The following is a 27,682-nucleotide window of genomic DNA, read 5'->3' as shown; positions in this document are numbered from 1 at the left end:
GTACGGGGGAGAGGTCCAACACAATCAATCAAAACATGTTCAAATGGCTCTCTAATGGCAGGAATAGGATGTAGTGGAGCTGCAGGAATAGACTGGTTAGGTTAGCCTACAACCTGACAAACATAACATGATCTACAATACTGAGCCACATCGGACCTCACCCCAGGCCAGAAAAAATGCCTTAACACACGATCCAAAGTTTTCCTGACACCCAAGTGACCAGACAGACAATGATCATGGGCAAGATACAATATGTCAGATCGATAAACTTATGGAACCACCATTTGAAACACACTACTCCAGTCATCCTCACATGGTATTTTTGGATCTGTCCACTTTCTCATCAAAACACCATCACTAACAAAATAGCCAGAAGCAACATTTGATAGTACTTTATCGGACACTACATATTCAAACATGGGTGACAAAGTGGGGTCTTATTTTTGCTAGAATTAACTGTTCACGAGATGGAAACATCTTTCCAGCCCCTGCCAAGTTCATGTCACCTTGGGCCATGAAAGTATCATAAAGTGGAATCACAGATTGACTGCTGGAAGATTTGTCTTCTACATGCCTCTTAGCCGAAATTGCACGAGTAGTTGCACAAACAGGAAAAGTTTCTGGAAATACCAATTCAAGTTCATCTGGACCATCTGACTTGAGGACAGTAGAGGTTACTTCAGGGACAGCTAGCACTTTCCCACCAGCTAAATCATTCCCTAGAATAAAGGACACACCATCTATGGGAATCTGGGAACAAAGTGCCACAACAACATCCCCAGAGATTAAATCTGATTGGAGATTAATGCTATGTAAAGGCATGGACAAAAATCCTCCACCAAAACCTTTGACAATTACCTCTGAACCTTGAGCTGACTTTTCATTGAAGGACAAGACATCACGTAAAATCACAGATTGAAAAGCTCCAGTATCTCTCCAGATCTTGGTATCTTGCCTGTGTTCAGGGTCAGAAGACAGACACACAAAACCATCCATCAAAAATGATGATGAGCCAGCTAACTCACCATTCTTGCATGAAACATTAGCAACTGATGATGTCAAAGGAAGGCTTGGCACAGGGCTTACAAATGCTACAGTCTTTGCGGATTTCTGTTTCTTACTTAGAACAGGACAGTCTGCGATGAGATGGCCTGGTCTCTTACAATAAAAACAAACCCTTTCTGAAATCAAACCATCATTAGTCATTTTATTGACAGGTGATGAGGCAAAGGGCACAGACTTTACAAACCGAGACCTATTGTGCTTAAAGGGATACTTCAGGATTTAGCATTAAGCTTTGTATTAGTAGAAAACCTGTAGTATTTTCGAATTACCATGCTTTCCACCCTCATATCCCCCTGAGACGAGAGATTGATGTATTTTTTGTCTGGAAAAATTTTCTGCCCAGAGGCTAAAGACTACAGCCAGTAGGAGGAGCTGTTCCGCATGTGTTCAGCCCGCCCATAGAGGGTGGGATCTCAGTCACATAATGTACACACAGTCAGCCGTCTTTCTTTGGAAGCTAAGCTAGCAGGCTCTTGTTCTGTGGAGAAAGCTGAGTAGTAGGAGAAAGCTGATTAGTAGGGGTTACCATCCTCCTTTTCCCGGACTTGTCCGGCGGGCGAGATGGTTCAAAATGTCCGGGATTCGGCTTTTGCGTTCTGCGGTCGCCATTCATTGTTTACATGCACACCTCTTGTTTCAATCTAACTGAATTCATTCCGATTGGTGAATCTGAATGTAGTGTTTACATGAACGCTAAACAAGTGATCGGTTGATGTGTGTTTTACCATTGCTAAGAAAATTCCCGCTCCTCCGTGAGAGATGCGAGACCGGTGCGTCTCAGTAATGACGCCACCGGCCTCGCGCCGTTCTCTCGCGGCCCTCAGCCTCGTCCTGCTCGCCACAGTAAACATGATGAATGGCGACTGTAGAACGCAAAAGCCGAATCCCGGACATTTTGGGCTATCTCGAAATCACGGGCAAACTCGTCACAGAGACTCACTAAGTTAGTAGCCTAACCTTCTTGTTGTTTTTAACTGTGCTCTCTTAAAAATACATTTTCTGGGTTTTCTCAGGCTAGAAAGCTCCAAATTCAAAGATTTCTTCACATTTCTTCTACATAAATGACCTATTTTAAATACACATTCATCTTTCCAGAGGTGACACCACCGATCAAACAGATTCTCCTTCTGTTTTGCAAACTCAACAGAAGTGTTGTGGTACAACTTCGAAAGCACTGGCGGTAAGCTTCAGGAACCAGCTCATATGCCTTCAATATAGCTGCTTTAACCTCATCATAATTAGCACTCTTCTCAAGGCTTAGAGCAGAATAAGCTTCCTGAGCTTTTCCCACCAAAACACATTGTAAAAGCAAACATCTTTCTCAGAAAAAGGAGGTACTAACGTAATATGTCTACCAACATCAAATTGAGAAATATCACCTCTTAGAGTTAAAGCAGCAGCCTTTAATTCCAACTCTTTAAGAGACAGTTCATGTTCAAAATGCATTTGTTTCTCTCTTAATTTTCTATCCTTCTCCCTAGCCTCTTGTTCACTCTCTCTTAATTTTCTATTAACCTGTAGCTGTTTCTCTTGGAAAGCTAGCTCTCGGAGCCTAAGCTCAATTGCAGCTTCAGACAAAGGAGCAGTCATGGATTGTAGGGAATCCTGCTTAACCTTCAAGACACCATTGTCAATCAAAACACTTCTAATGATTTCCTTCACACTATCCTTCAGTCGCTTCTCACTACTTGTGATGGGAATTTCATAATAAGGGGACAACTGCAAAAGTTGATCCTTTGTGAAAAACTCATGTAACTCTTCTGAAGGTTCCTTTAGGAAGTCTTCTAAAGAAGCCATTACTAAATTCAACAGTAACTACACTTAAGTAGTAACACTACTTCCTACACAGAAGTTCAGCTGACACAACAGGTCCAATAGCACACAGCTACAGAAATGACCAATAGCAGCAAAAATGCTCTCGAACAAAGCTTTTAAAGCTTTAAACACAGAAGTAGAGCTAACCCAAACACAGAAGCTTACTCACCCCAGACAATCACACATATCTAAAGGCAATACTGGACATTAGTCTACACTAAAGTCCACAAAGAACTTTACACAAACACTGCTAACACACTAAAGTTAGGATCATGGACCAAATAAACACAAAAGTGCCTCAAAAATGTTTAACTTGCCTAACTTAAGTATTCCTCTTTCACTTCCATCAAAAAAGTGAGCAATGGTTGCTGAGCCCAAACACAATACAAAACACATGAGATACACCGGGATACCTGCAACTATGGGCCATATAATCAATGGTCACAGTTCTGAAATGCTTACCCTCGACAGAGAACAAGTCTCCACCCAGAATAACCTCTGTGTGTGTGAGTATGAATGTGTGTGTGTTTACTCTTACCACTGGTTTGACTGTATTCAGGTCTGGTGGAAGTGGTACAGGATGCAGTGACTCTGGCAACGATCCATCAGGAATGGGGTTTATCCGGAGCACTGAGGGAAGACACCTTAGAGAAGTGGTTCCACATGAGGAACAAGACTAAAGAGGACTACGAGAAGGTGACAGATCAGTACTATAGCAAAACTAACCTGTTTATTTCTGCAATCAGTTTTTTCAGTTTGAGTGTGAAAATAAGTGTAAATACTTGCGATACTGACGTTGTTTCGAGAGTATCGCTGCTCACGTAAAATATTGATACCAAATGTTTTAACTTGTAATTTTCTTACTGTGAATATTAATGTGCAAAATAAACTAAGTGGGAAAAAATGAATGTACAGCTGTCATTCAGACAGCGAGAGCAGAAACACACACACACACACACACACACACACACACACACACACACACACACACACACACACACACACACACATACATACATACACTCACACTGTCCTTCCCCCAGGCTGTGCTGAACTTCCTCCACTCGTGTGCCGGCTGGTGTGTCGTCACGTTTGTTCTGGGCATCTGTGACCGTCACAACGACAACATCATGATCAAACACAGCGGCCACATGTTCCACATCGACTTCGGGAAGATCATGGGAAACGCGCAGAAGTTCGGCAGCATCAAGAGGCGAGTGTTTGTTCTCTTGTCTCGTAGTCTTCGAGTAATCAAAAGGAAACCCTTATAAAAGAAGCGTGTGTTTGTGAATGCAGAGATCGAACGCCCTTCATCTTCACACCGGAGATGCAGCGCTTTATCACAGGTGGCGGTGAGAACCCTCAGCGCTTCCATCGGTTCGTGGAGCTGTGCTGTAACGCTTACAACAGCCTGCGCGTGCACACACCACTGCTGCTCAGCCTCCTGCAGCCGGTGAGACACACACACACACACGACAGCTTCACTTCACTGACTCCTGTTATCTGACGGTCTGTGTGTGTGTGTGTGTGTGTGTGTGTGTGTAGATGCTGGCGGCCGGAATGCCTGATATGAAGGATGTCCGGGATCTTCAGTATGTTCACAATAACCTGCGGCCACACGACTCTGAGCTCGAGGCCACTTCATATTTCACCCGGTTAGCAGAGATCAGAGAATACTGGAACTAATGTAGTGAAATAAGTACGAGATAATGTACATCGAGCCGGTTGTTATCTCAGAATAAACCCGACAGGGTGTTCAGGATCAGGTCTTCCATCAGCCTGAATGGGGTTTATTCTGAGATAACACACACACACACACACACACACACACATGTCTGGTGCACTATCTTTGTGAGGAATCTCCATAGACGTAATGGTTTTTATTCTGTACAAACTGTATATTCTATCCCCTTACACTGCCCCTATCTCTAAACCTACCCATCACAGGAGACATTCTGCATTTTTACATTTTCAAAAAAACAAATTCTGTATGATTTATAAGCTTTTGTACCCATGGGGACCTCAATTTAGGTCCCCACGGTGACACGAGTCCCCATGAGTCTGTGTGCATTCAGGTTTAAGTCCCCACCAGTGTAGAAAAACATGTCCACACACACACACACACACACACACACACACACACACCTGAAGGGGTTTATTCTGAGATAACACACACACACACACACACACACACACACACACACACACCTGAAGGGGTTTATTCTGAGATAACAACCGGCTCGATGTACATTATCCCACTTATTACATGGATACTTGCCACATCAGTAAATAATTAGACACAAAATATTTATCTGAGTTGAAATATTTTATTAGGTGTTTAAACGCAAAGCTTCCGCGGAGAGAGCAGTTTCAGCGGCAAGATCAAACTAGACGGACATTTAAGAGATACGGTATACAGTCATACCACTTATTACACAGCATTTCACCACATAAATAACTATGGGGATCAGAGGTATTGATTTCAGATGAAACTGTTTTAAAATCGTACCTGTTTGTATCTTATAATCCAACAGTGTAAAAAACAATAGTCATAAAATGGCGGTTGCTGCGTTTGTATGAAACATGAGAGAGCAAGTCCACGATACTGGATGGCATACTTAAATAACTGTACACAAAATATTGATTCGACTGAGTTTTAATATTTTATTAGCTCTCCAAACGCAAAACTTCCATGGAGAAAAAACGTTCCGAGCGAGTGTATAGCGCTGCTGACTTTAGTGACCCGGATGGGCCTGTGTTTCTGTTTTCAGCGGTTGTTATCTGGGAATAATTTACCGCTTAATGGCGTGATTGACCAATCAGAATCAAGCATTCCACAGAGCCGTGAAATAACTAATGTTAACTAATGCCTTATTGTAAAGTGTCACACATGTGAGTTTATAGGGCCTTAAATATGAATATAGCAGAAGGAGAGTTTGCGGTATGTGGATTTTTCATGTTTATTTTAAATATCTGATCATGATTTCAGTAGATCTTTACACATCTGTAAGAACATGTTCTCTTCTTACACCACAATTTCATTCCTGTGCAAAAAAGGCCGGCCGAATCTGAGGCCTTCAACACAATTATCCTGCTGCCCTTTGAGTGTTTGTGGAGGTTCTACTTTTTTAGGACTAGATTTTATTTTCTGTTTCAGAAAGATTAAGGAGAGCATGGAGAGTTTCCCAGTGAAGTTAAACTTCCTGATCCACAATATGGTGCAGTTTTCCTCCGGCAGACGTTCGGAGCCGCTGACTGACAGCCGGATCTCCAACACATCCAACATCCAGCAGGCCGTGATCCAGAAATACAGTGGTAGCGGCAAAGATGTGGTAAGATTCCTTCAGGAAGACCTTCAAGAAGAGGATTGAATGAAGAGTGGATGAAAAGAAGTTCAGTGAAGAGTATTCAACTGTGCTGTTAATCTTTTGAACTAAAAATAAGATTATCTCAGATAAGGCAGTCTTACTTCAGTTTATGGTTGCGTAATCTTGGCTTATAATGACAAGTATACAGAAAAGTAAAAGTATATTTGGGCAGTAAATATTTTTTTTTCACACACATTGTCTTCTTTCAGGTCCTCCAGCATGTTTTACATAACGTACATGTTCAAATATAGAGTAACATTGTTAGTTTAATTAATGTAGATAATGTTTACAAATGAAACGGTAACAATTTACAATAGGGTTCATTAGTTAACATTAGTTAGCATGAACTAATAATGAACTGCATGTTTACAGCATTTATTAATCTTTGTTAATGTTAATGTCAACATTTACTAATACTTTATTAAAATTTTGGTAACATTAGTTAATGCACTGTGAACTAACATTGAACAAACAATGAACAGCTTTATTTGTATTAAAGGGGGGGTGAAATGCTCATTTTCACTCAATCTCCTGTTAATCTTGAGTACCTATAGAGTAGTATTGCATCCTTCATATCTCCAAAAAGTCTTTAGTTTTATTATATTTATAAAAGAAAGATAGGCTGTACCGAGTCTTTCCGGAAAAAAACGAGCGGCTGAAGGCGGGCCGTGTGGGCGGAGCTAAAGCTGTGCTAACGTGCCGAGCTAACAACACAGAGACATTTTTGAAGCAGTTTTACTCACTGGCGGGTTCCAACGCACGACCGCGAACCTTTATCATTGTGACTGCTCGATCCTTAAGCATTAGACGATCTGCAAATCCGTCGATCTGGGCTTTGTTTATAAAACAATCATCGTCGAAATGCAGGGAACAAACAGTCTTGCACAACCTCCGTTGATGCTCTGGAAAAACAAACTCCATCCACTGGTCCCTGTGCAGGGTTGTCTTGCCCTGGCAACCAAAAACCCACTTCTTTGGTGACATTGACTTCCAAAAGCCGAGCAGAGCGCTTTGATGAGGTACTGCTTTCGCTCTCTTCTCTCTCTGTCTGGTCTACGAGCTTGGCGCGCCCGCGGAGAAGTGCTCTTAGGACCCATATAAGGAAATTCCGCTACATATGATGTCACACATGCCCATACTCGAAAAAAACTTTCCGAAACTTGTGACAAACCGGAAGGAGCATTTTTGGAACAGAAATACTCCTTCAAACGTACAATTTAATTTTTGAAACTTTGTCCATGTTTAGCATGGGAATCCAACTCTTTAACAGTGTAAAAAACTCAGTATGCAATAAATAGCATTTCACCCCCCCTTTAAGTAACTAACAAAAATGTATAAATACTGTAACAAATGTATTGTTCATGGTTAGTTCATGTTAGTTATAATGAAACCTTACTGTAATGTGTTACCAATAAACAGGGAAGGTTGTGTTTGTGTAGTAAAGCGTAGTGAGCAGTGTTCGGGTTCGAGCCTTCACAGACAGTTGAACTCTAGCAGACATCTAATGACTCCTAATGACAGCAATGCTTCTCCTCTGTCAGACGTACGAGCTGAAGCTGACCATCGAGGACGGTTTCGTCATCAGTCACAAGAGCTTTGCTCAGTTCGAGACGCTCCACAAGCTGCTTCAGAAGCACTTCATCGAGTCCACACTGCCCAAGTAAGATTCTGTTTACACAGCTGGCCCGAGGAGGTGTGTGTGTAAGTGAGTGAGTGAGTGCAGTGAGTGAGTGCAGTGAGTGAGTGCAGTGAGTGAGTGAGTGTAAGTGAGTGCAGTGAGATGCAGTGAGTGAGTGCAGTGAGTGAGTGAGTGCAGTGAGTGTAAGTGAGTGAGTGCAGTGAGTGAGTGTAAGTGAGTGCAGTGAGTGAGTGCAGTGAGTGTAAGTGAGTGAGTGCAGTGAGTGTAAGTGAGTGCAGTGAGATGCAGTGAGTGAGTGAGTGAGTGCAGTGAGTGTAGAGGAGAGTGTGAGGAAGACGTAGACTAACATGGACAGAGAGAGAGCAGAGGATCTGTAGACACTGTGACCTACAGCACATTGAGGATGAGGAACACTTTCTGCTCTTCTGCTCTAAATACTCCAGTATAAGAGAAACCTTTCTGCCCAGATTTGAAATCTTGATTCCATCATTCTCTGAACTGAGTGACACTGAAAAAATGTTCTTCTTACTGGGAGAAGATGATAGTACAGCTGCACTCGCGGCTAAATATGTGTTAGCTATTCACAACGCCAGAGTCAGCTAATTCTCTAGAGAGACCCACTGTATTTATTCATTTATTAGGATAGATTGTGTTTATTTATCTATTTATTTATATTTACTATGCTACATATGACATGATCTATACATATATGTTTTATTTGTTTTATTATTTATATATGTTGATGCTTTGGCAACATTGTGTTACACAGTCATGCTAATAAAGCTCATTTTGAATTGAAAAAATTGAAATTGTAAGTGAGTGTGAGTGCAGTGAGTGAGTGCAGTGAGTGAGGGCAGTGAGTGTAAGTGAGTGAGGGCAGTGAGTGTAAGTGAGTGAGTGCAGTGAGTGTAAGTGAGTGAGGGCAGTGAGTGTAAGTGAGTGCAGTGAGTGAGTGAGTGAGGGCAGTGAGTGAGTGCAGTGAGTGAGGGCAGTGAGTGAGGGCAGTGAGTGTAAGTGAGTGCAGTGAGGTGAGTGAGTGAGGGCAGTGAGTGTAAGTGAGTGCAGTGAGTGAGTGAGTGAGTGCGTGCAGTGAGTGAGTGCAGTGAGTGAGGGCAGTAAGTGAGTGCAGTGAGGTGAGTGAGTGCAGTGAGTGTAAGTGAGTGAGTGTAAGTGAGTGCAGTGAGTGAGTGAGTGCAGTGAGTGAGTGCAGTGAGTGAGTGCAGTGAGTGAGGGCAGTGAGTGAGGGCAGTGAGTGAGGGCAGTGAGTGAGGGCAGTGAGTGAGTGCAGTGAGTGAGTGCAGTGAGTGAGGGCAGTGAGTGAGTGCAGTGAGTGTAAGTGAGTGAGGGCAGTGAGTGAGTGTAAGTGAGTGAGGGCAGTGAGTGTAAGTGAGTGCAGTGAGTGAGGGCAGTGAGTGAGTGAGTGCAGTGAGTGTAAGTGAGTGAGGGCAGTGAGTGAGTGCAGTGAGTGAGTGCAGTGAGTGAGGGCAGTGAGTGAGGGCAGTGAGTGAGGGCAGTGAGTGAGGGCAGTGAGTGAGGGCAGTGAGTGAGGGCAGTGAGTGTAAGTGAGTGAGGGCAGTGAGTGAGGGCAGTGAGTGAGGGCAGTGAGTGAGTGTAAGTGAGTGAGGGCAGTGAGTGTAAGTGAGTGCAGTGAGTGAGTGAGGGCAGTGAGTGAGGGCAGTGAGTGAGGGCAGTGAGTGAGTGCAGTGAGTGAGGGCAGTGAGTGAGTGCAGTGAGTGTAAGTGAGTGAGGGCAGTGAGTGAGTGCAGTGAGTGAGGGCAGTGAGTGAGGGCAGTGAGTGAGGGCAGTGAGTGAGGGCAGTGAGTGAGTGCAGTGAGTGTAAGTGAGTGAGGGCAGTGAGTGAGTGTAAGTGAGTGAGTGTAAGTGAGTGAGGGCAGTGAGTGTAAGTGAGTGCAGTGAGTGAGTGAGTGCAGTGAGTGAGGGCAGTGAGTGAGTGCAGTGAGTGAGTGCAGTGAGTGAGGGCAGTGAGTGAGGGCAGTGAGTGAGTGAGTGCAGTGAGTGTAAGTGAGTGAGGGCAGTGAGTGTAAGTGAGTGCAGTGAGTGAGTGCAGTGAGTGAGTGCAGTGAGTGTAAGTGAGTGAGGGCAGTGAGTGGCAGTGAGTGTAAGTGAGTGCAGTGAGGTGAGTGCAGTGAGTGAGTGCAGTGAGTGTGAGTGCAGTGAGTGAGGGCAGTGAGTGAGTGCAGTGAGTGAGTGCAGTGAGTGAGTGCAGTGAGATGCAGTGAGTGCAGTGAGTGAGTGTAAGTGAGTGTGAGTGAGTGCAGTGAGTGAGTGTAAGTGAGTGAGGGCAGTGAGTGTAGTGAGTGCAGTGAGTGAGTTCAGTCGGTGAGTGCAGTGAGTGTGAGTGCAGTGAGTGTGAGTGTAAGTGAGTGAGTGAGTGTGAGTGCAGTGAGTGAGTGCAGTGAGTGAGGGCCTGTCCCAATACCTCCCCTTACCCTAGATTTCTGCCCTAACCCTTGTTTTTGCGCGTTCTCGTGTAGGGGTAGGGTGTCCCAATACTCTAAAGAGCAAGGGGGAGTGCTATTCTCCCCTTAAAATCAACCCTCAAAACATAGTGCGGTCCGATGCAGACTTAAAATGAAGTGGAAGATGAAATTACCCAGGATACCTTGCGGACTCAGCAAGCCGGTAATTTTTTTAAACAAGATGGTGGACACCGCTGGAAAGGAACAATTAAATTGTAATTATATCTTCGCAAATAAGCATGCTAAAATTTCTAAATATGTTGGAATATGTTAGTTTAATGCACATCCAATGGACTGTTAAGTTTTGAACACTAATGTTAGAAAATATTTCACGAAGCTATCTATCTGACGATGTTCATGATACCTGCCGAGTGCTTCGAGAGAGTCTGCCCATCAAATATACATCTTATCTGGGTAGTTAATCTAATTTTATTTTAGATTTTGGCTTCCAAGGATTATAAAAAGAAGATGTGAGGTAAAACTATTAAAAAACTAGTTCGCGTTCGTCTAGTGCTTCATCTTTTTCTTCACAGCGCGCTGTCACTTCTCCCTAACGTTAAACCCAAACAGCACTAAACACAATCAGTGATTGCTGTAAAATGCAGTGTCAGCTGATTCTAAATTGCGGGACGTGTAAGATTGTAAAAAGAGCTAAAATAAGCACAATAATCCGCGCAGAGACGTTGATCCTGTTCTCATGGCGGCGGGCATTTGGAAACGGACTGCAACTAACGTTAGACAAGCAAACTATACTTTGGGTTTCATGTGCGCGTCTAAACGATCAAATACAGACAAAAATATGGCTAAATGACCGGTTTGGAGATTCACTTTATCACAGTTTATGTCTTAAATGGGAGTTAGTTGTGGAATAGTTGGGAGAAAATGTGTATTAGATCTGCAATCGGTCTTAAAGTGGCAGCGTCTAATAAACCTGCTAATGATTAGGCTACACCTTAATGTGAATAAAACAACTAAAGGCAAAGAGAAAATTACTCCCAGCTCTTGAATGAATAACTTTAGCTTTAATGAGCATTAATCTATCTATAATAAACTATGCTTTGTTATTTTACATTTGATTTCTTTATTAGATTTCTAGCATATTATTATGGATACTTATATCCTGATCATAACTGGGATAGTTATATTTAATTTGCATATAGTGGTGTCCCATTTCATAGGGAAAGATCTTCAACTCCACTTCCCCTTGTTGAGGGGACTTTACTTTCGAGGGCACTCAAAACCAAGTGGAAGTTTTAAGGTGGGAGAAATGGGACAGGGCCTAAGTGAGTGCAGTGAGTGAGTTCAGTTGGTGAGTGCAGTGAGTGTGAGTGCAGTGAGTGAGTTCAGTCAGTGAGTGCAGTGAGGTGAGTGAGTGCAGTGAGTGAGTTCAGTGTGAGTGAGGGCAGTGAGTGAGGGCAGTGAGTGAGGGCAGTGAGTGTGAGGGCGGTGAGTGAGTGCAGTGAGTGAGTTCAGTCAGTGAGGGCAGTGAGTGTCAAGTCAAGTTTATTTATATAGTGCTTTTCACAATACAGATTGTATCAAAGCAGCTTCACAGTATTAAATTAAAATAATACATCAATGTTTGTTTCTAGTGGAAAACGTCCACGTTTGGTAATGCTGATCAATAGTATTGTTGATTGATTAATTAAATTAAATATCCCCAAATGTCCCCAACTGAGCAAGCCAAAGGCAACAGTGGCAAGGAACCGAAAAACTCCATCAGGTGACCTAATGGAGAAAAAAAAAAAACCTTGGGAGAACCCAGGCTCAGTCGGGGGCCAGTTCTCCTTTGGCGTTTATAAACTAGAGGTCGGATTTAACTGTAAGATTAAAAGTATTAAATGAATGCCTGGCTGAAGAGATGCGTCTTTAATCTAGTTTTAAACTGGGAGAGCGAGTCTGAGCAACGAACAGTATCAGGAAGACTATTCCAGAGTTTTGGAGCTAAATGTGAAAATGCTCTCCCACCTTTGGTGGACCTAGATATCCTAGGTATGACCAAAAGCCTCGAATTTAGTGATCTTAAAGAGCGTGATGGATTATAGGGCGATAGAAGATCCGTTAAATAGACTGGAGCTAAGCCGTTTAGGGCTTTATAAGTCAGTAGCAATACCTTGTAATTAATACGGAACTTATAGGTAACCAATGTAGTGATGATAAAATTGGTGTTATATGATCATATTTTCTTGATCTAGTAAGAACTCTAGCGGCGGCATTTTGGACTAACTGTAGCTTGTTTATTAAGGATGCAGGACAACTGGCTAATAAAGCATTACAGTAATGTAGTCTCGAGGTCATGAATGCACGAACTAACTTTTCTGCATCAGAAACTGATTGCATGTTACGTAGCTTAGCAATGTTTCTAAGGTGGAAAAAGGCTGTTCTTGTAACATATGAAATATGATTTTCAAAAGACAGGTTGCAGTCTAATATAACACCCAGGTCTTTTACTGTAGAGGATAAAGTAACAGGACATCCTACTATGTTAAAGTTGTATTATGAGAGGTTTTGTGGGCGGTTTTTTGAACCGATGATTAGTACATCTTTCTTGTCTGGATTTAATAAAAGAAAATTGCGCGTCATCCAATCTTTTATATCTTTAACACACTCTGTCAATTTGGATAATTTAGCGTTTTCATCCGGCCGTGATGAAATATAGATTTGAGTGTCATCAGCATAACAATGGAAACTAATTCCATGTTTCCTTATAATATTTCCAAGTGGCAGCATATATATTGAGAATAACAGAGGGCCTAACACAGATCCCTGTGGCACTCCATAGTTTACTGGAGTTATGATCGATTTTTTTCCATTTAAATAGACAAAATGGTAACGGTCAGATAAGTATGATCTGAACCAGCTTAATGCTTGTCCTTGAACATCAGTATAATTTTGTAGTCGATCTAAGAGTATTGTGTGATCTATAGTATCGAACGCAGCACTAAGATCAAGTAAAACTAGTATTGAGATACAGCCTTGGTCAGAAGCTAATAGTAAATCATTTGTGATTTTAACGAGCGCAGTTTCAGTGCTATGATGCTGTCTGAATCCAGACTGAAACTTTTCATAGATGTCATTTTCTTGCAAGAAAGAGCCCAGTTGGGCGGATACAACTTTTTCTAGTATTTTAGACGTAAAAGGAAGATTTGAAATGGGTCTATAATTTGCTAGGTTATTATGATCTAATTGTGGTTTCTTAATGAGAGATTTTATAACTGCCAGTTTAAATGTTCTTGGAACATGACCTAAAGATAAAGATGAGTTAATAATATTGAGGAGAGGCTCTTCCACTACAGGTAACACTTCTTTCAGTAGTTTAGTTGATATAGGATCTAATAAACATGTTGTTGTTTTAGATGAGGTGATAAGTTTATTTAACTCTTTTTGTTGTATAGTTGTAAAGCACTGTAATTGTTCTTGCGGGGTGATAATTGAGGCTGAATTATAAGAACTTCATGAAATCATTACTACTAAACTGTAACGGAATATTTTGTTCAGGTGACGTCTGTTTATTTGTTAGTCTAGCCACGGTGTTAAATAAAAACCTAGGATTGTTTTGGTTGTTTTCTATTAGTTCTATTGGCCTTTTTATAACGTGACATACTGTCTTTCCATGCAATTCTAAAGACCTCTAAATTAGTTTGTTTCCATTTACGCTCTAAATTACGGGTTTCTCTCTTTAGAACATGCGTAGTATTGTTGTACCATGGTGCTTTACTTTTCTCTCTGACCTTTTTTAATCTAATGGGTGCAACAATATCCAATTTTCCAGAGAGAATGGTGCTCATAGTGCTAGTTAATTCCTCTAGTTCATCTGTTTGTTTGGGTTCACTGAGCAGCTGAGACAGATCAGATAAGCAATTTGAAAAATTATCTATGGTGGATTGAAGGATTGTTCTGCCTAATCGATAATGCGGCGCAGCATGATGTATTACAGGAGTACGTAATATGCAAGTTACCATGTAATGGTCAGTGACATCATCACTTTATGGAATGATATCTATATTGATTGGATCGGTTCCATGTGATATAATTAAATCGAATGTATGATTAAACGTCCGATAACGTTTTGCTTGACCCCAAAGGAGTTTAATAAATCTGTAAACGCAGCCCCTAACGCATCATTTGGATTATCTACGTGTATGTTAAAATCTCCAACAATTAATGCTTTGTGGACATTGACTTATAGGTCTGAGAGAAAATCTGCAAACTCTTTTAGGAAATCAGCGTAAGGCCCAGGCGGTCTATATAAGTTAGCCAAGGCTAGAGATAATAGGGATGTTTTTCTTACATCTGAGAGCGTAACATTTAGTACAAGTACTTCAAACAAATTAAACTTATAACCCATTTTCTGAGTAACATTGAGAATATCTCTATAGATTGTTGCAACGCCGCCGCCACGACCAATCAGACGGGGCTCATGTTTCAGTAAGGCAAAGTACATCGAAGCTATTATCTGTGACTATTTCATTTACAATAACCGCCTTAGGTGTGAGTGATCTAATGTTTAGAAGACCTAGCTTTAGAAATTGTTTTTGTTTACTAATAGCAACATTTTCTGTTTTAATAACAGTTAGATTTTTCCTAAATCCTGCAGTAGATTTATTATTTGATCTTACTAAACGAGGAATAGACACAGTTTCTATGCAATGTTCAACACTAGAATTTATATCAGTTAAATTGGTGCAGCAGAGACTATGATTTGGACTTTCGGTTACTAGTCAAAAAGTATTTAATATTTTGGAGATGTTATCCGACAGAAGATCCGCTCCGAATCTAGACGAGTAGACGAGGTCGGAGTCAGCGGGTTAGTAACGTTAATCACTGATTTGTGTGCATTGGCGCGTGATGTTTCAAGAGTTAAACGCCGGTCTCTCAGCTCGGCTTGCCTCACTAAAAGGTCGTGGATCTGGTTCTCAACAGCTTCCAGCTCAGAATGCAGTGCGTGCAGCTCAAATGTGTCCTCACCTGCACCAAAAGGTAGACTACTTACATCTGATATATTCACCATTTTAACAGATGGACAGTAAGTTAGCAACGACGCTACCAGTGATGCTATCAATATTAATACTAATTTATGACTGAAGTCTCGGATATAATCCGTCTTTTTAGTGGTACGGGTGTAGAGTAGACGCACGATAGGTGAAAAAATATTTGTGTGAGTGCAGTGAGTGAGTTCAGTTGGTGAGTGCAGTGAGTGAGGGTAGTGAGTGAGTTCAGTCGGTGAGTGAGGGCAGTGAGTGAGGGCAGTGAGTGAGTTCAGTCGGTGAGTGAGGGCAGTGAGTGAGTTCAGTCGGTGAGTGCAGTGAGTGAGGGTAGTGAGTGAGTTCAGTCGGTGAGTGAGGGCAGTGAGTGAGTTCAGTCAGTGAGTGCAATGAGTGAGAGTGCAGTGAGGTGAGTGTAAGTAAGTGAGTGTGAGTGCAGTGAGTGAGTGCAGTGAGTGAGTTCAGGCAGTGAGTGAGTTCAGTCAGTGAGTGCAGTGAGTGTGAGTGCAGTGAGGTGAGTGAGTGCAGTGAGGTGAGTGAGTGCAGTGAGTGTGAGTGAGTGCAGTGAGTGAGTTCAGGCAGTGAGTGAGTTCAGTCAGTGAGTGCAGTGAGTGTGAGTGCAGTGAGGTGAGTGAGTGCAGTGAGGTGAGTGAGTGCAGTGAGTGCAGTGAGGTGAGTGAGTGCAGTGAGTGAGTGAGTGCAGTGAGTGAGGGCAGTGAGTGTAGTGCAGTAAGGGCAGTGAGTGAGTTCAGTCAGTGAGTGAGTGCAGTGAGTGAGGGCAGTGAGTGAGGGCAGTGAGTGAGGGCAGTGAGTGAGATGAGTGAGTTCAGTCAGTGAGTGCAGTGAGTGTAGTGAGTGAGTGCAGTGAGGGCAGTGAGTGAGTTCAGTCAGTGAGGGAGTGCAGTGAGTGAGTTCAGTCGGTGAGTGAGGGCAGTGAGTGAGTGCAATGAGTGAGAGTGCAGTGAGGTGAGTGTAAGTGAGGGCAGTGAGTGAGTTCAGTCAGTGAGTGCAGTGAGTGTAGTGAGTGAGGGCAGTGAGTGAGTTCAGTCAGTGAGTGCAGTGAGGTGAGTGTGAGTGTGAGAGTGAGTGAGTGCAGTCAGTGAGTGAGGTCAGTGAGTGAGTTAGTCAGTCAGTCAGTGCTGTTCTTCCACAGCCGGCCTGATGAGGAAAGTGTGTGTGTGTGTGTGAGTGAGTGATTGTGTGAGTGTGTGTGAGTGAGAGCCACACTGATCCTGATCCGCTGTTCTCCTGCTTCCAGGTTCCCCAGCTGGTTCCACATGTCCTTCACGGCGAGCAGGAGGATGGTTCTGCTGAACCGGTACCTGAAGGAGCTGTTCTCCGGGCCCTGCAGAGGAGTAAGCATGACTGAGCCGTTTCCCAGATTTCACTGCACTATCACCGATATTTCCCAGATTTCACTGCACTACTGCACTCACTCACTTTCACACTCACCTCACTGTACTCACTCACACTCACTGCCCTCACACTTACTGCACTCACCGACTGAACTCAATCACTGCACTCACCGACTGAACTCACTCACTGCACTCACTCACCATATGAAAAGACAATGCAGAAAAGCAGAGCGCATGTGGCGGAAGACAAAACTTGTAGTCCATTATAACATCTACAAAGACAGCCTTCATGCTTTCAATATGGAACTAGGCCAGACAGATCAGACCACCTGAGAAAGTAGTTACTATGTCTAATTTCAAAGAAACTGATGGCAAAATTTTGGAAGAAACCGTACAGCACCCTAAAAACATCAACCTGCGTCCTTGACACACTTCCCACATCTTTTTTCAAAAGTGTGTTAAACAGTTTAGAAGCAGATCTCCTAGAAGTGGTAAATGCCTCTCTTCTCTCTGGGAGTTTTCCAAACTCCCTGAAAACTGCAGTTGTCAAGCCCCTCCTGAAAAAGAGCAATCTGGATAAGACCATATTAAGCAACTATAGGCCGATTTCAAATCTTCCTTTCATAGGCAAGATCATTGAAAAAGTTGTCTTCAATCAGCTGAACAAATTCTTATGCTCGAATGGATACTTTGACAATTTGTAATCTGGTTTCCGACCGCACCACAGCACAGAGACAGCACTCATAAAGATAATAAACGATATTCGCTTAAATACTGATATAGGCAAATTATCAGTGCTGGTACAACTCAACCTCAGTGCTGCATTTGACACTGTCGATCATAACATACTTCCTGACAGGCTGGAAAACTGGGTGGGGCTTTCTGGGATAGTCCTAAAATGGTTCAGGTCATACTTAGATTGGAGAGGTTATTGTGTGAGTATAGGAGACCATAAGTCTGAGTGGACATCCATGACTTGCGGAGTCCCTCAAGGCTCAATTCTTGCGCCACTCCTATCGCCTAACGATTACAGCCCCATTGACTCCCTCTGCCAATGCATTGACGAAGTCAACAGTTGGATGTGTCAAAACTTTCTTCAGTTAAACAAAGACAAAACTGAAGTCATTGCGTTTGGAAACAAAGATGAAGTTCTCAAGGTGAACGCATACCTTCACTCTAGGGGTCGAACAACTAAACATCAATTCAGGAATCTTGGTGTGACACTAGAGTCAGACCTTAGTTTCAGTAGTCATGTCAAAGCAATAACTAAATCAGCATACTATCATCTGAAAAATATTGCAAGAATTAGATGCTTTGTTTCCAGACAAGACTTAGAGAAACTTGTGCATGCTTTCATCACCAGCAGGGTGGATTACTGTAATGGACTCCTCACTGGCCTTCCCAAAAAGACCATAAGACAGTTGCAGCTCATACAGAACGCTGCCGCCAGGATTCTGAGCAGAACCAGAAAATATGAACATATCACACCAGTCCTCAGGTCTTTACACTGGCTCCCAGTTAAATTTAGGATTGATTTTAAAGTATTATTACTGGTATATAAATCATTCAATGGCCTAGGACCTCAATACATTGCAGATATGCTCACTGAATATAAACCCAACAGATCACTCAGATCATTAGGATCATATCAGCTAGAAATACCAAGGGTTCACTCTAAGCATGGCGAGTCCGCTTTTAGCTATTATGCTGGAACCAGCTTCCAGAGGAGATCAGATGTGCTCCTACAGTATCACATTCAAATCCAGACTCAAAACACTTCTGTTTAGCTATGCATTTACTGAATGAGCACTATGCCACTGTCCGTCCGACTGTTTGTACTGTACTGTATTTTTTTTTTCTAAACTTTTAATTATTCTTATTTCTTTTTATTATTTTAATTTCTTCTATGTAAAGCACTTTGAATTGCCATTGTGTATGAAATGTGCTATATAAATAAACTTGCCTTGCCTTGCCACTATCACCGATAGAGTTTCCCAGAGTTTACAGCACTATCACCGATGTTTCCCAGAGTTCACTGCACCATCACTGATGTTTCCCAGAGTTTACAGCACTATCACCGATGTTTCCCAGAGTTTAAAGCACTATCACCGATGTTTCCCAGAGTTTACAGCACTATCACCGATGTTTCCCAGAGTTCACTGCACCATCACTGATGTTTCCCAGAGTTCACTGCACCATCACTGATGTTTCCCAGAGTTCACTGCACCATCACCGATGTTTCCCAGAGTTCACTGCACCATCACTGATGTTTCCCAGAGTTCACCGCACCATCACTGATGTTTCCCAGAGTTTACAGCACTATCACCGATGTTTCCCAGAGTTTACAGCACTATCACCGATGTTTCCCAGAGTTCACTGCACCATCACCGATGTTTCCCAGAGTTTACAGCACTATCACCGATGTTTCCCAGAGTTCACTGCACCATCACCGATGTTTCCCTGAGTTCACTGCACCATCACTGATGTTTCCCAGAGTTCACTGCACCATCACCGATGTTTCCCTGAGTTCACTGCACTATCACTGATGTTTCCCAGAGTTTACAGCACTATCACCGATGTTTCCCAGAGTTCACTGCACCATCACCGATGTTTCCCAGAGTTTACAGCACTATCACCGATGTTTCCCAGAGTTTACAGCACTATCACCGATGTTTCCCAGAGTTTACAGCACTATCACCGATGTTTCCCAGAGTTCACTGCACCATCACCGATGTTTCCCTGAGTTCACTGCACCATCACTGATGTTTCCCAGAGTTCACTGCACCATCACCGATGTTTCCCTGAGTTCACTGCACCATCACTGATGTTTCCCAGAGTTCACTGCACCATCACTGATATTTCCCAAAATTCACTGCACTATCACTGTTTCCCAGATTTCACTGCACTATCGCTGATGTTTCCCAGAGTTCACAGCACTATCACTGATGTTTCCCAGATTTCACTGCACCATCACTGATATTTCCCAAAATTCACTGCACTATCACTGTTTCCCAGATTTCACTGCACTATCGCTGATGTTTCCCAGATTTCACTGCACTATCGCTGATGTTTCCCAGAGTTCACAGCACTATCACTGATGTTTCCCAGAGTTCACTGCACCATCACTGATATTTCCCAAAATTCACTGCACTATCACTGTTTCCCAGATTTCACTGCACCATCACTGATGTTTCCCAGAGTTTACAGCACTATCGCCGATGTTTCCCAGAGTTCACTGCACCATCACTGATATTTCCCAGAATTCACTGCACTATCACCGATGTTTCCCAGATTTCACTGCACTATCGCTGATGTTTCCCAGATTTCACTGCACTATCACTGATGTTTCCCAGAGTTTACAGCACTATCACTGATGTTTCCCAGAGTTCACAGCACCATCACTGATATTTCCCAGAATTCACTGCACTATCACCGATGTTTCCCAGATTTCACTGCACTATCGCTGATGTTTCCCAGATTTCACTGCACTATCACTGATGTTTCCCAGAGTTTACAGCACTATCACTGATGTTTCCCAGAGTTCACTGCACCATCACTGATATTTCCCAGAATTCAATGCACTATCACCGATGTTTCCCAGATTTCACTGCACTATCGCTGATGTTTCCCAGATTTCACTGCACTATCACTGATGTTTCCCAGAGTTTACAGCACTATCGCTGATGTTTCCCAGAGTTCACAGCACTATCACTGATGTTTCCCAGAATTCACTGCACTATCACTGATGTTTCACTGTGTTTATGACAGAACGAGTACGTCTGCAGTCTGTTCCTGGATGGACCGAATGCTGCCGGCAAATCAGGTGACTTTCCTTCGGTGACGTTTACATATCGGTGACGTTTAGGGATGTTTAAAACTTTGGAGCTGCCGTGTAAATGTCAGGACTCGCATGAAGAGGATACTAAATCAGAGCTATAATAGTCACAGCGCCGTCTCTCAGTCACAATGAAACGCTGCACTTCCTTTCAGTTTCATGATCTCAGTTATCACACACATCTGTTGTCGCCTGACTTTGACTTGTTTAGGGATTTATTCACGTATTTTATTCCCAAACCAGCGATATTTTGAAGGTTTAAATGGATTGGAATTTCCAAGCGCTTTATATTTTAACCTGTTAACCGTTGCCAGAGCGCGGGCGCACTGAAGCGGTTTTATTTATATATAGTTCAAAGTTACTATCAGATTTAATGTTATACCTTGACAAACTATACATCATTAAAAAGATATAAGACTCAAGTTTCAGAATTTGACCACTATTGTATTCTGAGAAACTTATAGCGACAGTTATTTCTTAATTTGTGTCAGGAGTTATGAAATGAAAAAATGGGTCGATACCTTTAATATGAATTATACGCGTCAGCCGCTTTCATTCATAAAAAAACTCCCGTGCCGTCGTCATGACAGCGATACACAAAACAACGTCCTTCTAGGCTTTAGCTCAAAAATGTGCAGATTTGGAGAAATATTGATATATTCTCATAGGTTTACATCAGATTTCTATAGACAGGAATAATATTTATTGAATTTATACCCAAATGCGTCGATGTAATCATTATGAGCGTTTGCATACTCTGTTAATGTGTTTTCAATTCATACCAATAGCCTGAGGGCGCCCTCGCCGCCCTGTGCACAGTATTAGAACATGAAGAAGTGCCATAATCATGTGACAATCCAGGAAGCCTCGAACACACACACAGCTAACAAGAGATCGCGCTGTAACTATGGCTGTATCATGCAGATACAGACATTTTGAAGACAATAAACATGTTTGCTATGATATTTGATTTACCTGTGTTTTTCAATCCATGCCAGGTATTTCCATAATAATAGATTATATTTATAATGTAATGCTAATCTATATAGAATCGTTGTGCAGAACACTATCCAATAGTATATTTTCTGTCTGATTTTTTATCTGAAGCCAAATTAGATCACAGAAAATTATTTAAAATACTCGATTTGCTTTATAAAGTAAGTTTATAAGCACAAACATGGTTTTAATCTCATAAATTGTCGTGTATTGATGGTGTGCTAAGCTAACATGCTAGCTAGCCCTAGGTGCACCTGCCACCTAGAAGTTATATTTTTATTATTTTTTGAATGCTTACTGAAATGTTTCTTTATTCAAGAAATGCATTAGATACAGTTTAAAATGTAAATGTGAACTTTGAGAAAAGAAATTAGTGACTGAAACCATATGAATAGCCTGTGAATAGCCAGTCGTTAGTAACTATAATGCAGACAAAAGAAATGCATATTTCGAGCCATAACCAGGCTGGAGAGGTGTGAATGTGTGCAGGGGGAGACTGAGACTGAATGGGGCTCGTTTGCACCACAAAACAATAGAGACAATATACTGGATAGATGGTTAGAAGATGGCAATAAACACCAGAAGCATCTTAGCGTCAAATCAAAATAAAGTCACATGACATGGTCTTGAAAAACATTTCACTAAATACAGAGTTTTGGACTTATTATCTTAAGATTTTAAACATAAAATGTTTAGACATGTGGCATTAGCTGTAGTGCATTTCTAGATTGCTCCAGTGCCAACTTCAATTTTATTTTCATGAGGATATTTCATACAAAATATTTTTTAATAACTTTACAAAACTTTGAAGCTATTTATAACATTTTTTGTCATTATGACAATAATTAATTCTACATTTACAATAAACTGCCAGGTGTCAGCTTTCAAATGAGATCATACTTGTGCTTTTAGTACAAAGGGTTCATGAACTGTATCTGTTTCAGTTTGGGTATGTCATTTCTTGGGATTTTTCAAAAGTGGGGTTGCAGCTTAACAGGTTAACATGAGTTATTTCTTCTGTTTAAAACACTGCAATACTCCTGCATCAGTTAGCGGCTCCTTGTTTCTGTTTTCTGTTTGTTTCAGAACCAGATGCTCATCTCCGGCCACAGATTCAGCTCTACCTGTCTTATAAAGACTTTAAACTATCTGTCATGATAAAGCACTTGAAAAATATTGTGAGTCATTTTTCAACCCTTCTTGATTTGAAAATCATTATTTGACATGACAAGTTTAATGTGTTCACTTAACTAAGGCCCTGTCCCAAATGGCACACTTCATATGCACTTTCGGTCTTGTGGACTTACAATGGCTGCCGTGTGCGCGTGTCCGTTAGGTCCGTGAGACCGTAGGGTGTCCCATTTGTCATTTTAGACCTCAGAAGGGTGCTCCCAAGCGCCCCCTTTACGGTCGATATGTGCCCTCGATGCGCACTTTTGCCAAGCCCGCACTGATGTGGATTCCGCAGCAGACTTCTTCCTGACAGTCAAAGCGGCATTACACCATGAAAGTGCGGACTCGTAGGAAGACCACGAGTGCTTAGGGTGCCATTTGGGACAGGGCCTAACTCACTCACACTACTGACCAAAAGTTTGGAAGAATTATGATTTGAAAGAGTCTCTTCTGCTCATCAAGGCTGCATTTATTTGATTAATAATATTTCACAACATTGCTGTTTTTATTGTATTTTTAGTTTACATCAGACGAACATACAACTAAAACACTCCATGAACGATGTATAAATAATGTTTTTGTGCCAACGTTCTGAGAACAATATTAAAGACCAGATGATATTACCGTTACTGGAAGAGCGTTTTTTCATAACGCTGCGAGAACATTCGCTGGCTGGTGTGTTTTGAAGCAGATCTGTGTGTGTGTGTGTGTGTGTGTGTCTGTGTCTCAGAGGTTGTCTAACGGTTCGTGTCCGGATGCATATGTGGTCACGCGACTGAGACCCGATCCACACGACCAGAGCAAGAGGAAGACTAAAGCGGTCCGCAGCAACGACAATCCCACATTCAATGAACTGGTGAGAGAAAACCTCTTCACTTGTACCTGGTGTTTGTGAATCACTTGTTTTCAACAGCAGTGAATCTGAGCGTGAGATCTGCTGTTTTCTCTCAGATCGAGTACAGGAATGTGCTGAAGCTCCACGGCCGTGTGCTGGAGGTCACGGTGAAGAGCAGAAAGGCTTTCGTTGCTGCCACAAATGTGGTTCTGGGAGAGAGAGTTCTGGACCAGGAGAAGTGGTTTCCTCTGGGCTTCTCTGCGGTTTAAAGACCAGCTTTACTCCAGCGCTCACTGAACATGAAGCTTAAAGTTTCACAGAATCATCATCTGTTTATAAGATCTCTAAGATTCTGGTAGAGATCATATAATATGAAGGAGAGATGGCGATCAGTATTAATAAAACTCATCTGATGGAGTTTCTTGCCACTGTCTCCTTGGTCTCGCTGCTCATAAACACACGTTAAAGCTGTACTTTAAACTAATGTAGATCGAATTCACTGTATTCTAGAGCTGCTTTGTTGTACTTGAAGTTGAAGAAACCACTGATTCTTCACACACTGCTTTTACTGTAAAGCTGTTTTGAAGGAATTTGTATTGTATGAAGTGCTAAATTAATAAAAGTAAAACTTGATAAATATATATGGCAATTAAGAACTCTTTAGTCATAAAGAATGTTGAGCAGTTTCTGAACAGTGTAACAGCAAGAGCTGGTTTTCCAGAACTCAACATAGTGTCGGCCCAGATCCGGCCGAGATCTGGTACGTGGAATACTGGATAAGCCAACTTTTCACATAACAGATGTTTACTTGCAGTGCACAAGACACAATAACTGCTGAATTATGACCCCATTCATAAGTTTAGAATAAGGTTGTATTTGAGATGCGTCTGTATTTGCCAGTTCACAAGGATCAAGTTATGATTTCTTTTTTATCATTGAAGTCTTTATTTATTTTTAACATTTTTAACAAAACAAAACCAAACACCCACAAAAAAAAAGAAGACAGCTTCCAAACACATGATTAATTCACATTTGCATTTAGGGCCCATTATCAATAACCACTACAGACAGACACAAAAAAGGTACAATAAAATCAAATTATAAAGTGCCTATACATGTAACACCACAAAAATAATAGACTTAACAAAAGAGAAGCGCACTAAAAAAATAAAAAAAATCCATCAATCTCAGTCAAAAACCCGTCCCCAAGATTTGTCAAAACCCTCCATATCATCATTAATCCTGGCCAAGAATTTTTCATATGACACAATTTTCTGCATATTTTCTTTCCACCTGTTAAACTCTGGAGGAGATGGATCCATCCACACACTGAGAATCACTCGGGCAGCTGTAATCACCCCCACCTTTATAACCACAAAATCATATTTCAAAACTCCCGGTAACACAGACTGATCCCCTAATAAGCACAATCTTGGTGACATGGGTATCGTCAAGCCGATCCACCTTCCTATACTGTCCAGTACTCTTTGCCAAAAGGGGTAAACTGTCCCACATTCCCAAATAGCATGCAGAAATGTCCCTGGATCTGAGCTGCATTTCCATCATATATTATTAGGCATAATTCCCATTCTGTGAAGTTTAGAAGGAGTGAAGTACCATCTATGTATTAATTTGTACTGAGTAAATTTACCCCTGGCCTCTCTTATATATTTATTGGAGTGTGAAAGAACTTTGCACCAATCTTCTTTACCAATGACACAACTCAGATCTCTCTGCTAGATGGTCCTCAAATTTTCACATATCTCTTTTTTTAAATTGTTAAATAATTTGTAGAAAACAGCTGCTCTATGTGCTGAACCAGACAATTCTAAAAACTCCACCACTGCATTTGTGCTTTGAGTACATTTTCCTTTGGTAATACAATCCCTTATTTGTAAATATTTCCAAAAATTAGTTTTCCTAGTCAGACCATATTTTTGGGTTATTTCAACAAAGGACATAAACACTCCCTCTGAATATAGATCACTTATCCTGTGTATGCCTTTGACAAGCCATTCATTCCAATATACAGTTTTTTTCCCCAATCCGTGCAGCAGAGTTGTTCCATAACGAGGCATAGGGTTGTCTTATATGAGATGCTCCACAAATCTTGTGTACCTCTACCCATACAGCTTTAGAATACATGAGTACCGGGTTATGATGAAAGTCCTGTCCATTATTAGCTGATCCCTGTGAGAGAATGTCCATGGGCGTAAAAGGGCTCACTAGTTCCTGTTCAATCTTGATCCAGCTCAGTTCAGAGTCCAACCCTGTCCAGTGTTTGACCAGTCTTGACATTTCAAATGCTAAATTATACAGTTTCACATTTGCAAGAGCCATTCCCCCAATGTCTCTAGAGGCCCACATTTTCTTTATATTAACTTTTGGCTTCTTCTTGTTCCACAGAAAATCTTTAATTATCTTCTCAAATTGACTAAATATATGTAAATGAATTCTTACAGGTAACATCATGGAAACATAATTGAACTGTGGGGACACCACCATTTTAATCACATTAATTTTACCCCATAATGTAAGATTCAATTTACCCCATTTATCCAGATTTGTTTTTATTTTTAGGAGGAGAGGTTCCATATTTGAAAGCATAATGTCCTCTAGGTTTGAGTTTAATAATATTCCTAAATACTTCATACCCGAAGGTAAACACTTGAAATTGAATGTAGTAATGTATCTAGAATGGCATGATGCTGAAAGCGGCATGCCTTCCGATTTGTACCAATTTATTTTATAACCTGACAACCTTGAATATGACTCAACACATGTGAGCAACGCTGGTAGAGATTGCATGGGATCAGTTAACACTGCTAAGATGTCGTCGGCATACAGAAACAGCTTGTGTTCCGTACCCCCTGCGTGAACACCTCTGATATCTGTATTAGCGCGAATAGCTAGAGCCAGTGGTTCCAGAAATATTGTGAAGAGCAGTGGGGACAAAGAACACCCCTGACGGGTCCTGCGTGAGAGATGGAAAAAGTCTGACACCAATCCATTTGTCAAAACTGCTGCCCTCGGACTGGAATATATAGTTTTCACCCAGCTACAAAATAGCAGGCCCGATCCCGAAGCTTAAAAGGGCTGCCATAAGAAAGCCCCATTCTACCCGGTCAAAGGCCTTCTCCGCATCAAGCGAGAAGGCCGCCACCGGGTCTAGACTAGATTTACTTTTGTGTATAAGATGAATAAGTCTTCTCATGTTATCACCCGAACACCTAATCTTAATAAAACCAACCTGATCACCATTGACAATATCTGGCAATATCTTATCCAAGCGGGAGGCTAAAACCTTTGTCAAAATCTTACAATCAACTCCTAAAAGGCTTACTGGTCAGTAATTCGCTGGATCTGAAATATCCCTATCCTTTTTAGGAATAGGGGAGATTAGTGCATCATTAAATGTACCTGGTAAGGAGCCTATTTCTAGTGCCTCAAGATAAACTTTATGCAAGACTGGAGCCAGAATATCAATATATTTCTTATAATATTCAATCGGGAAGCCATCCAAGCCTGGCGACTTCCCATTTTTCATTGATGAAATAGCAGCTCTGACCTCTTCTTCCGTTATAGGTGCATCCAGCCTTGTTTTTTGGTCACCAGAGAGAGTTGGTAATTGTAGACCTGAGAAAAATGTCTCCATCTCCTCCTCATTAAACGCACCAGCAGAAGTATACAAATCTTGATAGAATGATTTGAAAATTGAATTTATTTCCTTTGATGAGGCTACCACTTGGTTATCTTTTTTTAATCATTGATATATTGTTTAGGTTATCTTGCTGCTTCAGTTGTCTCGCTAACAATCTACCATTCTTTTCACCACCTTCATAAAGTTTTGTTCTAAACCTAAATAAGGCATATTATTATAAACATCATTTAACTGATATTTTAATTTACAAATAGTCTGGTATTTATCATTTGAATATTGTCTCACCAAATCCTTCTCCAATTCACGTATTTCTTTTTCCAAAGTTTTTTCTCTTTCTAAATTACTTTTTTTTTTTACTTTTGTCTCATATGCAATTATCTTTCCTCTTATATATGCTTTGGACGCTTCCCAAACTGTGGCTACTTTATCTGTGGAACCCATATTGATTTCAAAGAAAAATTTCAGATCTTTTGTT

At 41.5% G+C, this 27,682-nt stretch overlaps 1 protein-coding gene across 4 annotated transcripts in view; it reads left to right on the top strand.

Moving 5' to 3' along the window:
• pik3c2g (phosphatidylinositol-4-phosphate 3-kinase catalytic subunit type 2 gamma) overlaps positions 1-24,180 on the top strand; it is a 140,797-nt gene extending 116,617 nt beyond the window's left edge. For all 4 annotated transcript variants that reach the window (XM_081372298.1, XM_081372300.1, XM_081372299.1 and 1 more), the window contains 11 exons: positions 3,440-3,576; positions 3,924-4,093; positions 4,177-4,333; positions 4,426-4,535; positions 6,038-6,212; positions 7,790-7,908; positions 16,611-16,707; positions 20,476-20,530; positions 22,625-22,716; positions 23,442-23,567; positions 23,663-24,180. In XM_081372298.1, the coding sequence (XP_081228424.1) occupies positions 3,440-3,576; positions 3,924-4,093; positions 4,177-4,333; positions 4,426-4,535; positions 6,038-6,212; positions 7,790-7,908; positions 16,611-16,707; positions 20,476-20,530; positions 22,625-22,716; positions 23,442-23,567; positions 23,663-23,815 (1,391 nt within the window). In that variant the 3' untranslated portion in view covers positions 23,816-24,180. The remainder of the gene's footprint in view (positions 1-3,439; positions 3,577-3,923; positions 4,094-4,176; positions 4,334-4,425; positions 4,536-6,037; positions 6,213-7,789; positions 7,909-16,610; positions 16,708-20,475; positions 20,531-22,624; positions 22,717-23,441; positions 23,568-23,662) is intronic.
• The last annotated feature ends 3,502 nt before the right edge of the window (positions 24,181-27,682 follow it).

Source organism: Scardinius erythrophthalmus, assembly GCF_964197995.2.
Source record: "Scardinius erythrophthalmus genome assembly, chromosome: 8".
In the NCBI taxonomy this organism is placed as follows: domain Eukaryota; kingdom Metazoa; phylum Chordata; class Actinopteri; order Cypriniformes; family Leuciscidae; genus Scardinius; species Scardinius erythrophthalmus.
The sequence above is the reverse complement of the archived record's forward strand: the minus strand, read 5'-3'. Positions and strand labels throughout refer to the sequence as shown.